The sequence below is a fragment of the Cryptomeria japonica genome, chromosome 2 (genome assembly GCF_030272615.1).
Source record: "Cryptomeria japonica chromosome 2, Sugi_1.0, whole genome shotgun sequence".
In the NCBI taxonomy this organism is placed as follows: Eukaryota; Viridiplantae; Streptophyta; class Pinopsida; order Cupressales; family Cupressaceae; genus Cryptomeria; species Cryptomeria japonica.
The window spans coordinates 413,091,296-413,105,630 of record NC_081406.1 but is presented as its reverse complement, the minus strand read 5'-3'; the positions used below and the strand labels follow the sequence as shown (position 1 = coordinate 413,105,630).

The following is a 14,335-nucleotide window of genomic DNA, read 5'->3' as shown; positions in this document are numbered from 1 at the left end:
AAATATATAATTGGCTAGTTCTTTAAAATTCTTATAAACTAATTCAATGTTTTTTAAAGTTCTGATCACAAACTCAATTAATTAGCAAAGTCTACATACAGTGTAGTACTCAAATCCTGGAGCCAAATCTCTCTACAAATTTCCCTTCCTGCAAAAATGTTGACTATACATCATTTTTTTTTTTGAATTGTAGATCAATTACCAAAATAAAAGTTAGCCTGATTACAACAATAGTAACCAAGATGGTCACTCCATCAAAGCCCCAACCAGGCTGAACCATAATAATAGCAAAAAATGCATAACCAGTTGATACAGCTGAGAGTATCATATTAAAACTTCGATATATTATCATACTACATCAACATTATACCATCTACAAGCAGCATATTCTAATAACCAGATTGGAACATCATTATCACTATCATTCTGTTGTTCCTCTTATTTCTCCTCATCTTAGTCATCTTCATTAACTTTCTCTTTGCCTTTTTCCTTGTCATTCTTCTTTGGTTGGACCCAGCTGATTTGGAAGGAATCAAATGTTCCAATGGGGGGAGAAATTCTCTCCCAACTGGAACAATCAAAATTTTGATGAGTGATCTCAAGGTGCCTTGCAGCTTCGTCTCTCTTCAACTGGTATTGGTGTTCTTTGCAATTGCGGTTCTGGAAGTCTATGTATTCTTCTTGGAACTTCTTGTCCATCTTTCTCAGGTCTTGGGGCCAATAGTCTGCATTATGGATGTCTTCTTTGTATATTGGAGAGGAACCTTCTTCGAGGACCTTCATGAATCTCTCTACTGGAAGCTTCAGTGTAAAGGCCACCTGTTCAATAATCATTAGCACTGTGAGTCTAAAATTAGACTTAGTAAGAACCCTCCCCTTACCTTGGAATACATGCTCATTCCTTCCACAAAAACCAAAGGATTTTAGTAGACAATAAGAGCCAGAAAAAGTTAGATTTTTTATTCAGACCATGGACATAACCAGCAAGTATTTCAAACCAAGAAACCTTATCAGCAATGTTCCAACCTACAATGTTCCCCATAAAGATTGACCAGATGTCAAAAGCAAATTTACATCGAAAAAGAAATGTGAAAACAATCCTCCATACAGCCACATACCAGAGACAGGGTTTATATTGATTACCAATCTCTGCATGGTAAGTTGCCATCTAAAGCATTGTTTCTTAGGCTCTATACCATTGAACCAGCAGACAGTAAATTCATCCATTCTTTATTGTTAAGGTTCAGATTCCAACATTTATTCACATGCACAAAGACATTGTAAGCCTGGGTGAGGATCTTATATATAAACAGTGAGCTTTAAGATTAAGGAAGGGGGTGCCATCAGTCCACTTAAAGTGCAGAAAGCAATCAGCATCATTCAGTATCTTAACAAGTTGCTTTAACTTGGCCAATGTATTCATTAAAACAGAGCATGTCCTTTAATTACTTTCTCAAGATTAAATGCTGTTTTCGTGATTTCTCAATTCTTGATACTATTATTGACAAACAGGTTATTCAACTTAGTGATCCCAGCAAGATTCCATCTTTTGGCAGAGCATCCTTGTAGGAGAGCCAAAAATTGACCTTTGCATTCAACATTCCACCAAGGGGATCTGAAGCCATAAACCTTACTCTCAGCAGAGTTCACTACCTTAGTAAATTGCACCTTTTCTTTACACATTTCCCAGGCTCTCCAAATACTACGAAACACATTAAACCCTAAAGAGGTAGCACTGAACTTACCGAAAAGGGTATCATGAATATGCAAGTCTTTCCACTTTCTGGCCTTCTTAGGGGTAGCATCTTGAATGTTCCTCCTTATCAATATCTTCCATGGTTCACTCCCATCTAATACCTTGACAACCCATTTGGATGCCAAGGCAATTCCTTGCTTTCTAAGGTCCTTGAACCCCAACCGTAAGATGGTCAATATCTATTTGTCCATTTGCATCTTTAAAGAGAACTTTGACCATCTTACAGTAAATTCCTCCTTATCAATATCTTCCATGGTTCACTCCCATCTAATACCTTGACAACCTATTTGGATGCCAAAGCAATTCCTTGCTTTCTAAGGTCCTTGAACCCCAACCCACCTAACTCCTTACTCAGGCAACACCATTCCCATTTTACAGTATGCATTATTTTCTTACCTCTCCCATCCGTCCACAAGAACTGTCTAATAATTTTCTGCACTTTATCTACCTGGTAACCAGCAAAGAACCACATCGATGAATAGTAAATAGAGTATGAGGATAAGATCATTTGACAAACCTGATGAATAGTTTTTATTCCAACTATTGAGCTTTCACTCAATGTTTGCATACATCCATTCCCACATATTAGGCAGTGAGGGGGATACAGAAAATGGTATGCCTAGATATCTTACTGTTTTACCAAGCCCTCCCCATTCCCAACCAAAATGACTCACCCACTCAGGAGGGTCATTGGACCATCCTAGTAAGGTCAACTTAGGCTGAGATATCTTGGACATAGAGGCACTACAAAAGAACTCTAATTTGTTAACCAAGTTCATCATGTTATCCTTTTCCAATGCAGGCAACAAGGCAGTATCATCTGCAAATTGTATATTGAGCAGGAGAGATTTATCTAGTAAAATGATGCCCTGCACTTTAAGGCCAAGTAAATCAGATCGGAGTGCATAATATAAAGCTTCTGATGCAATAACAAACAAGGTTGGGGCCAAAGGACACCCTTGTTTGATAGACCTGCCAAGGGGGAATGCATCAGATAATTCTCCATTAATATCTATTTGTCCATTTGCATCTTTAAAAAGAACTTTGACCATCTTACAGTAAAATTCTGGGAAACCAGTTGATTGCACCTAGAACCATTAAGATGAAGGACCACTCTACATGGTCATATGCTTTTTCAAAGTCAAGCAGCAGAATACCTACCACCTGAGCACTTCTCTTAGCCCAATCAAGGCCCTCCCAGCTGGTTAATAGGTTTTCCAATATATACCTTCTTTTCATGAATCCTGTTTGAATCTAGTTAACAATAAGTGGTAGGAAATCTGTCAGCCTCCTTGCAAGAACCTTAGCAAAAAATTTATAAGAGACATTCAGAAGGGAGATTAGTCTCCAACTCCTGATGTTACTTTTGAGTTTTTTCCCAATCCTTGGGTAACATCTTAATAATTCCTTTAATGATCTCTTCCCCCAGTGTTCCTTCTCTAATAGCTTAACAATACATGTCATATAGATCTTCTACAATCCAATCAAGATTGGCCTTATAGAATTCGCGTAGTAACCCATCTGATCTGGGGAATTTACCATTATGGAAGGACAATATGCTACTGGCAATCTCTTCTCTAGTGATTTCTTTGCCTACATCTTTGGCAAGCTCGGGGCTCAACTTCTCAGGGATAATTCTTTTGCACATCTCCTAAGCTTGCTTGCACCTTGAGTTCTCATCTTCTGCAGTAAACAATCCTTAATAAAAATTCAATAACACTTTCTTAATCTCAGAATTATCATGGCACCAATGATCATCCACCAAGATTGGTCCAATAGTTTCCACTCTCTGTTTTGACCTTAGCATGTTAAAGAAGTATTTGTTTCCTTTGTCACCTTGATCCAATTCAGCTTGGTCCTTATTTTAACACCTTGTGCATTTTTGGTTTGAAACTTCCTCAAGTTGTGCTGCACAATTTTGAGATGATTGATCAATTCACTGTTCCCTGGAACTGTTTGCAGTTTGTTCTCAATCTTAGTCAACTCCTCGTGTAGTCTATATTCCACCTTCCTATTACCAATGGCATTCCTTTTGCCTATGGTACTTAGGAGTTTTTGCATATTGGTAATTACTGAGTTCCAGTATTTTCTGGCCTGTCCTTCATTATTCACAGCTTTTGTTATACTCCAAAGGGTGTGTATCCCATCCAAACAATCTTGTTGCCTTAGGACATCTGTATTAAGCTTGTATAACCCTCCTTTAGTTCTATCCCTAACCAAGTTGGTGTCCTTGAATATGATTTTGGTCTTAATAGGATGATGATCAGACAGACATCTAAGCTCTACTTGCACACTATTGGAGCCATTACTATCGTCAGAACAGAAAGTATCTCTTTGAGCATAGAACCGATCCAGTCTACAATATACTCTTTTCCCTGCTTATTGCACCATGTAAACCACACAGTTTTTATTTCTTTCTTATTGCCTTCTAGCAATCAAACAATTTCAACAATTTCTTTCCCAAAAAATTGCTTTCAATCATGTTAAAGTCCCCACCAACCACCCATGGAATATTTAGGAGAGAGGTTGCCATCCACTGCCACAAGGCTATTCTATCCTTGTGTAAATTAGGCACATACACAGAGCAAATCCCAAATTTGAAATTATTTCTTTCAATCTCAATCCAAAGGCATCTGTTACATGGAAAACAACCAGACTTTTTAATAAACATACTCCATGTCTTGCTTACAAGAATTGCAACTCCCCCCTTCACTTTCTCATGGGATGAGTGAACCATTACGGCATCTTTCCATACAAATTTCAGATTATTGATCAAGTAAAAGTGTAAAACCTCGTTGCCTTAACCTCTTGTAATAACAAGAAGTCCATATTTTTATTCTAGTTGCAAAAGGTTCTAATAGCATACTTTCTATCTAGGGACTCGAATTCCCTAATATTCCAACTAATGCAATTGATCATAATCACTTAGGAGGGAGAATCGGCTTTGCCATTTTGCAAAGCTTGTCAAAACATTCAAGGAGACTGATCCCTTTTCCTTTCTTACCTGTCTTAATAGTGCTATTGGTGAAGAGCACACAGGCAATACTAAGAGTGGGGGGTGAATCAGTATTGCAGATATTTAAACTTTTAAAACTTGAAACCACATAAAACATGACAAAACAATCATGTAATGTCCCCACTTTGAAATAGAATTTAATAATAAAAAGTAATAATAAAATTTAAATATTAAAATTTAAATTAAAAAAAATATAAAAGAATATAATTAAAATTTAGTTAGTTAATGAATGGTCAAATGACAAAAAATGAAAAGTTGTGACTCCCTCAAACATGAGATATAAAAGGGAAGAAAGAACCTCATTTGAGGGAGGAATAATTGGGAATCAGAAGTACAGATCAGATTTAAATAAGAAGTGCAGATCTGATTGTGAAAGTTTGTGTCCCTTTAAAAGGGCATAAATAAGGAAGAGTTACACTCTTTCAAAGGGTGCTAATGGTGAAAGGGTGTTTCTCTTGCCAAAGGGCATACATGATGAAGAGGTGTGACCTCTCCCTCACATTGAGAGACATAAAGGAAAGGAATCAAAGCATCCAGTGACATCACCATCGATCAGATCAGATTAGACCTGTTATTAAGTTACAGGCAGTAACATCTATGTTCTTGGTGGTATGCATGGGGATGTGCTTAATATATGAAGCCTGATAATATTCTTATGCAGAATTTAGTATTAATATTAATACTACTAATATGGACTGGAATATGTATGACAGTCATACTTAATTTCATATATATTCATAATAATTGAAAGACAACTATATTCAGTCTAAGGGAGAGGAGTGCTCAGGCAGAGGGAGAGTAAATACACTTCAAGATAAAAAGGCCCCAAGGATGAAAGGACTAATGTTCCTGATGTCTGGGCTGAATTAGGGAGGTGGTGTCATAGCGCCCTAGACAAGCCAATGCCCTCTTCTGGGATTAAGAATGAGAAGGGATTAGGAATTAGGACTGGAGTAATGACAATATTAAGTTGAATTATGGACAACTTTAATTATCTACTCTGAATTAATGTAATATACTAGGTAGTAATGTATGTTTACCTTTGGGAATTGACTGCCTATAAAAAGGGGACATTACAAATCATCAGAACACATACACCAGATTTCTCGTGGAAAACCCTTTCGGATAAAAAACCACGGCCTCAAATAGCTTTCAATAACATAAATGGGCACCAACCCAATTACAAGAGAGAGCACCAACTCTCGAAGAGCACCAACCCTCTGTTCTGCTGGAGCACCAACTCCTATCAGCTCAAGCACCAACCTCAGTTTTCACAGAAAACTTGAAAAGAACTTTTCATCAAATCAGCTCACATACAGTTTTTCTTTATAAATCACCCACTTTTATATAAGAACTATTCTGCCTTCTTAAAATAACAACATGAAAAACAGATCAGAAAAAGAAATTCTTAACTCTTCATACACTCCTGTTTTTACTGTTTACACAATCCTCTTTTTATACATCATATTTTTATGTATACCATGTGACTCCCTGGTGTAAACCAAATACTCCACCAGCCACACACACTATTTATCTCAGCACTAAGTTATACGATTGCTCAATAAAAGCAAATACTTCGGTTGGCTGTTTTTTACAAACAGTTGCGATTCAGTACAGGAAATATTTGTTATTCATTCCTTCAAAGAATCGTGCCCTGAAAATATTACTCTTCAGTGATAGCATAAAACTGGAATCTCTACAATGGCATAAGTGAAAAGAACGGTTTCACAGTCTGTAGTGGACAACTCTGGCAACACCGATGCTTCAACTTCACATCTTATGGCAATACCAAACACCAAGCCATGAATACCATTCACTCCAAAACTATGGAGAATATACAACAACCATTCATCATGTTTTCTATAGAAACGCACTCCCGAAAACAGCTTACACAAAAACAAAACTTCCAAAAAGAACAACAGCAAAGAGTTAATAAATGATAGCAAAATAGTATCCATCCCATAGTGATGCTACACATACTTTTAATAGCCCCCCGACAATTTGACATAATAAAGTTTGTCTTTTTAAGAGAATCGTGCCAGAAGACGTTACAAGGAGGTTTTTCAAATAAATCCGCCACCCACCAAAATCTGAACCCGTCAGGTGTAAAGAAAATAAATCTGTCAAAAAAAACGTTACAAAGAGTTGTTTCTAATAAATCTGCCACTCACCAAAATCTGAACCCGTCGAGAGTAAAGGAAATAAATAAATTTGTTGCTTATTATTATCTCTACCTTCCACGGCAGCTAGAGGAAACTGTCTTCACCTTAAATATATTCGACGCCTTAGATATATTCACATGATGACATGGCAAGATTTGACACTTGGCACAAAAAGAAGACAACCAACCAGCTGAGGTAGACAGGCAGCTAGGTGAAGCAGAAACATAGGCAGCTAGGTGAATCAGAAACATAGGCAGCTGAAGTAGACACCCACACAGCTGAAGTAACCAAGCAAGCAGCTGAACCAACCAACCAAGCAGGCAGGTCAAGCAGCTGAAGCAAGCAAGTAACCAGCTCAAGCACACAACCAGCCAAGTAGCTCAAGCACCTCAAGAAGCTCAACTAGTATTTCACTCCAATTCTCTTTTCTGAAGCCTTGAAAATTATCCTTTGACATCAATGACAAAATGTCCAACAATTGTTTCTATTGACAGTCTTCCTCTTCTTTTTAATTTTTCTAGAGATGCTTTTTTATCCACCTTCTGCCACCACCTTCTCATTGTCTTGGGCAAGGGGATTGATGCATTCCATATCTATCATCATGTTGTTGCATTCACTTTCAGATATAGCCCCCTCTAAATCCATTGAGAAGGTAGTGTCAAATAGGTATAATGGTAAGATATTATCATTATGACCCTTCTTGCAAATAATGGCAAGGGTTGTGTCTTTCTCATTCTCCACTTGAGGAGGTTCTTCATTGCTACCTTTTAGTGCTACCCCTTCAACATCTAATGTGTTAGTAGTGTTAGGAGGGTCTGAGAAAGAATTTTTTATTTTGTCTGAATTTATTCAACTCTTTCAGTTTAGCAAGCACAAGTTCTTGAGCATTTTTCTTATGATTAATAGACTGGTTAGAGCCCTTCTCTTTATTTTCATTCTTCTTATCATTCATTGAAACATCATTGGTTTCCTTTATCTCAACTTTATTCTTACCCCCATCACCCTTAGAAGATGATCCCATGGTGGCTAGGTTTTCCTCATTTGGAGCCTTCAATGAAGAAGCCTTCACAATGTTTGTGGTATTCTCTCCCTTATCTACCAAGGCACTAGTTTCTCCATGGGTATCATCTTCAGAGAGTGTCTGAGTGTCCATTTTATTAAAGGCTGCATTAAGAGGGTTAGAATTTAGATTCTTATTATTATTTACAATCAAGGGATAGTCTCTTTTGTGGTGACCATCAATCTTACACAAAAAACATAAGTTAAGGCCCCCCCAGGGCTTTAATGTCACACCTATAGATTTGGTCCCCTAGAGAGAATTCCAAGATCTTTGGGATTTAAAGGAAATCAGAATTCTTGCATCCAAGTGTAGGAGGGTTGCTCGGCTGTCCTCCACTTGGAGAGGTTTTCCGATGGGTTTAAGCCAAAGTTCCCAGTTCGGGTTCGGGCACCAGTTCGGGTTCGAAGAACCGGTACGTTGGTACGGCAAAATTTTGAAAAGGGGTTTGGGTTCATTACTACAAAAACAATTAAAACTTTATATATATATATATATATATATCTGTGTGTGTGTGTAAAATATACTACATAATAATATATCCATAGTATAGTACAGTACAGTACAGTACAATATAGTATAGTAAGTTTTATACAATAAATAATCATGATTCCCAAAAGAAAAAAAAAAATAACGGTGTCTATCCCTCCTTAAATATATTAAGTTTTAGTATAGCTATGTTGGAACAATAGTGGACGATTTCCCATGCTTAAGGCTTAAGCATCGAGCAGAAGGCACACGCTCCAGATTGAGGAATGCCCCAGGCGTAGAAAGTCGGGAAAATAATCTCATCGAATTTCATTAAAAAGCCAAAACAGGATCTCAAAATTTCATGCGACCCCGAGCTCTCCCGAAATGTCTGAACTTGCAACCTCACGCACCACATTGGACTTAGAGACTGTTATTTTTAAATATATTTTAATAAAAAGCCGTAAGAGCTAATCCGTACAAATTTTTGGGCAAATTACAGCGAATTTTTTAGGCCTTCTTTTTATGTTTGCTGAATTTCGAACATCATAGCCGAAATTCGGCAAACCCGGTGACTATTGGCTACGGCTAAGTCACCAGGTTCGACCGAATTTGAACCTTGAAGTTCGAAATTCGGCGAACTTGAAAAACCATTCAAAAAATCGATTAAATTCGGAAAAAAAATTAGGGTTTGTTAAAGTGTTTTTTATTTTTTGGGGTTTGCGTTTTAGGTTTTCTCGCGGATTTTATAAAAGGGCGGCCGTAGGAGTTGCAATCACACCCCCGCGAGTTGCTAACGGAGCCCACTCTGCCCGACCGCCACGCGAGTTGCCAAAGGAGTTGCTCGGCCGCCACCAGTCCGCGACGCCACCAACTCGCGTCGCCACCAGTCTGCGACGCCACCAGCTCGCGTCGCCTCCAGTCCACGACGCCACCTGCAGTCTGCGACGCCACCAGCTCGCGTCGCCACCAGCCCGCGACGCCACCTGCAGTCCGCGACGCCACCGGCCAGCCTCGACACGTCCGCGACCAGTCCGCGACCTGCACAGGTAGGCTGCCATTTTTTTTAATTTTATTATTTTTGTTTTTTGTTTATAATGTTAATTTTTAAAAATTTATGATTTTATATTAATATTTTGTAATATTATATTATATATTTTTATATTTTTTTAATTTTTTTTAGGTTTAATATTTTTTATGTTTAATATTAATATGGTGTCAATTTTTTTATGTTTATAATATTGTTTATTAAATGTTTATAAATTTATAATGTTTATAATATTGTTTATTAAATGTTTATAAATTTATAATGTTGTTTATTTAATATTTTTTTAGGTTTATTATTATTTAATAATGTTGTTTATTTAATATTTTTTTAGGTTAATTAATAGTTTATACTTTATAATGTTTATTTATAAATTTATAATGTTGTTTAATATTATTATTATATAATTTATAATTTTATATTAATGGTTTTTTATTATATTGTTTAATATTATATATTTTTAAACGGTTGAAATAAAAGTAGTGTGTTTTTTAATTTTTCTTTCCAAACATGCAGATTTTCATTTAATGGCTCCTCCCAAATCAACTTCTGAGGCATGGAAGCATGTGACCCGAAATGGAACTCACATCAAATGTAACATATGTCAGGCAAATATTATTGGAAGTTTAACAAGGCTTAGGGACCACTTCCTTGCTAATACAGGGGGTCCAGGTGGAGGTGTTCAAGCATGCATAGGTGCGACTCCAGAACTTAAAGCTATTCTAGAGAAAGAGTTGGCTGCTTCAACGGTAGGCAAAATGAAGAAGGCACAAAAGAAACAGAGAATTGAAGGAGATATATCTAGATTCACATCTGCCATGTCTTCCTCTTCTGTGCAATCCGAAGCGGCGAGTGTACCAAAACAGAGTGGAACACTGAACAACTTTTGGAAACCAATAGAGAAACAACAGGTGGATGATGCAGTTGCTGATTTGTTTTACACAAGTGCTATTCCATTCAATGTTGCGAGAAATCCTCATTTCCGCAATGCAGTTCAGAAAATTGCAGAGTTTGGCAAAGGGTACACACCCCCAGGTTCAGAGGCTATCAGGACAACTCTTTTGCAGAGGTCAAAAGATAGAGTGACTGAAAAATTAGAAAATGTCAAAGCCACTTGGAAGGAAACAGGTTGCACTATATTGAGTGATGGATGGTCAGATATGTGTCAAAGGCCATTGATTAATGTTTTGGTGTCTTGTCCTGAAGGTGTTGTGTTTTTGAAAGTCATTGACACCATGAACCACAAAAAAACTTCAGAGTATATTTTTCAAATATTAGAGGAAGCCATTCTTGAAGTAGGGATGGAAAATGTGGTTCAAGTGGTAACTGATAGTGCAGCAAATTGTGTGGGAGCTGGGAGGCTGATTGTAGAGAAGTACCCACAGATATATTGGAGCCCATGTGCAGCCCATTGTCTCGATTTGTTGCTTCATGACTTGGCTAAATTCCCATGGGTAAATGAAGCTATTCATAGAGGGAGAGCAATTGCAAATTTCATACGGAATCATCGTCTCACATTGAGTATTTATAGGCAGCATGCATCAAAGGAATTGTTGAGGCCTTGTGAAACAAGATTTGCTTCATATTATATCACTTTGAAAAGAGTGGTTGAAGAAAAAAGCAGCTTTGAGGTCTGTTATATGTTCCAATCAGTGGGAAAGTTCAGTGCTTTCTAAAGGCCCCAAGGGGAAGAACATAGAGCAAATCATCCTAAACAGCAATTTCTGGGAAAGTGCAGCAAAAGTCTTGCTTGTATGTGAACCAATTGTTGACGTGCTTCGTATGGTTGATGGTGACACCCCTTGCCTTGGCATGCTTTATGAAAGCATGGACCGGTGTAAGGAATCTATTCAAAAAGCACTAAACAATGAAGAAGCAGAATATATGCAGATATGGGAGATAGTTGATTGCAGATGGAAAATGATGCACACACCTTTACATGCAGCAGCTTGCTTTTTGGAGCCTAAGTTGTTTTCTATTGATAGAAGGGGTGATAATGAAATCATGGCAGGGCTTTACCAAGCCATTTGCAGGTATGTACCAAATCCAGAAATTGCAGCACTAATCAGAGATCAAAGTTGGCAATACAAGAGAGGAGAAGGGATGTTTGGAGGGGCAGAAGCCAAATATGACTCGCCACGTATGTCTGGATATAGATGGTGGATCTCTTATGGATCATCAGCTCCTGAACTGCAAGAGTTTGCTATTCGAATTTTGAGTCAGGGAGCAAGTTCATCAGCTTGTGAGAGGAACTGGAGTTGCTTTGACCACATCCATTCCAAAAAGAGGAACAAATTGCTGACTGGAAAGTTGGGAGATCTTGTCTATGTTCGCAGCAATTTGAAATTGCTGATGAACAAATCAGCAAAGAACACTTCTTTACAACAACCTCTTGAAGGCATAGCAATGCCAGATGCAGATGAGCCTGACTTTGCAGATGATGAACTGAGTAGTGATACAGATGATGATGATTTGGCATCCCAGCCAAGTGCTCTTGATGACTTAGAGTTATTTTAAAGTTCTAAAGTTTTTGACTGTTATTGTACCTTTTTGACAAAAGAACATCTTTGCAATAGTGAAAGCATATGTTTCCTACAGTTTATATTTTATAAATGTGTCATCTTTTTGTAATGATTTCAAGTCTATTTATCAATGTTAAACTATTTACGCAAATTTATAGATATATTACATATATTTATTAAAAAAAAATTTAAAAATTACATATGGCGAATTTAATTCGAATTTTATACATTTCGAATTTTTTCCGCATCGAACTTCATTCGAATTTCAAAGCTGTCGAACTTCGAATTCGAATTCGAACCTGGTGACTTAGGGCTACGGCATGTCAACAGAAAGAGGCCAAAACAGAGTGCAAAACATAATATAAATTTCACCGAACAAAGTCATCGAACTGAACTTGGAACCATATATGAACCACGAACCAGAACCGTATTTGAGCAATACGGGGACCTATATAGCTGAACCCGATAACTTAGGTTTAAGCAAGTGAAGCAGAAATTTCCAGACTTGCACCAGCACATTTATAACATTTATCCACCTCAGGATGGAGCAAAACAAAATCTCATTGTAAGAAACATTTGGAGACCAAGCAATGGCTTTAGACAAAGACTTACCCACATTCCAATATTTTTTCTCATGGATTCTTTCTTGCATATTGTGGTTCTTTAAGCATATCACAAAGAGACCTTTTTGTAACATACGGCAAAATGAGACATATATACCAAGTTCTTTCCCCATCCAATGTTAAGACAATTATCAAAAAATCTTCTAGCGAGGAGGGCATTACTATCAAGGCAAGCAAAAAAGATAGCCACATTCTTGAGCCTACTCTCTTCTTTCTTAAGGGCTACAATCATCTCCTCATTAAGATTAACTCTTAAAACCCTAGGAATGAGAGGGTCCTTACCTCCTTCAGTTTGGACATTGTCGTCTCCTCCTTGAACTGCAATGTGCCCTGGACCGTATCCTCTAACTCCCACATCGAATGCTGTTATTTCCAACGGTTCTTCTATATTTGCTGGTTGCAGGTCTTCTTTGAAGTTTTCTTTGCTTTAGCCTTTCATCATTATCAATATGTTTTAAGTTCTTAGGGTTTGTTTCCTCTTTATATCCACAAGCCCACTATCCATACAGCTCGCACAAATGGTAGGCACATTTGTGTGAGTGATCATTCACCTAGGCGGACAAGGTACGAAGGGTATTCAATCAACAATTCAAAAACTGTAAAATAAAGACATGCAACTCGAAACACACAAAACCAGCGACACAATCACAAGAATGACACACAATATCCAAGTTAAGGGTAGCACTTACAAGGAGGGTTGACATCAACCACACCCCAAGAGCATGAGAGGTCTCTCGAGATTGAAGACCCAGCCAATCTACATCATTATTTTTGCCTTCACCAATATCAATTTTTAATCGATCCATCATTAGCTTTCATGGAAGTGGAAACTAACACAATATAGTTAATCACACACATTGGAAAGTATTCATATGTCTTCACATTGTTGACTTCTTTGTTCGTATTCATTAAAATTCTGAATAATTATTTATTATAAAAACAATTTAAGTCCCCTAGTGATTGACTTTCTCTATACTTGTGTCTTTTTGTTCGCCTATTCCCTTAATGACTTTTAAGTTGACAATTTGACCTTTCTACTTGTCTCCCTTTTTTATTGGTTTTTATGGCAATGAGATCGAAACCATAGTCTAAAAGTTGTAAATGTCCTCCTTGATATTTCTTGGTAGAAATTGAAATTTCAGACCAGTTCCATTAGGAAAAATATCCTTTTGGGCATCATGTGGTAACAAATCACAGTACGTTCTTCTATGTCACTTCTAGGCTAAACTTCCTCATGCTCTTATCACTTGCTTGTATCATTTGCATCTGTTTATATAATTCTCAAGCTAAACTTATCTTTTGTCTTATCACTTGCCCTTAAATAAAGTAATATTCTTTTCATGTGCCAGACATAATGGCATTTTAAATACAAATTGAGAGAATATATTGTATTTAAGTCATACTGTCAACACCAGCCATTTCTTATTTTGTTAAAAGGTGCAAAGCTCCTATATGCTCAACTATCATCCTATAACATTCTCCTCTACCAATAGAATAGTATTTGTCGCTTTCCATCAGAACTCTCCCATCAATAAACAACCTCATCACCTCCAACTCATATAGACCTTGATAGATTCTTTGCAGCCTTCTTCCTTGAAAGTTCATAGTTAACAAGTCTCTTGGAAATCACCACTTATACCTTCATAGGAGTGACAAACTAAATAACAACAGCACAGGAAAAATGAC

At 37.3% G+C, this 14,335-nt stretch overlaps 1 protein-coding gene across 7 annotated transcripts in view; it reads right to left on the bottom strand.

Annotated features, from left to right (window-relative positions):
* Nucleotides 1–14,335, bottom strand: part of LOC131061996 (uncharacterized) — a 75,585-nt gene that overhangs the window by 4,491 nt on the left and 56,759 nt on the right. The window contains exon 10 of one of the 7 annotated variants that reach the window (XM_057995837.2): nt 118–819. The exons of the other annotated variants lie outside the window; for them this stretch is intronic. Within the exon in view, the coding sequence (XP_057851820.1) occupies nt 804–819 (16 nt within the window). The 3' untranslated portion in view covers nt 118–803. Of the gene's footprint in view, nt 1–117; nt 820–14,335 lie in introns of those variants that run through there. 7 annotated transcript variants of the gene reach the window in all.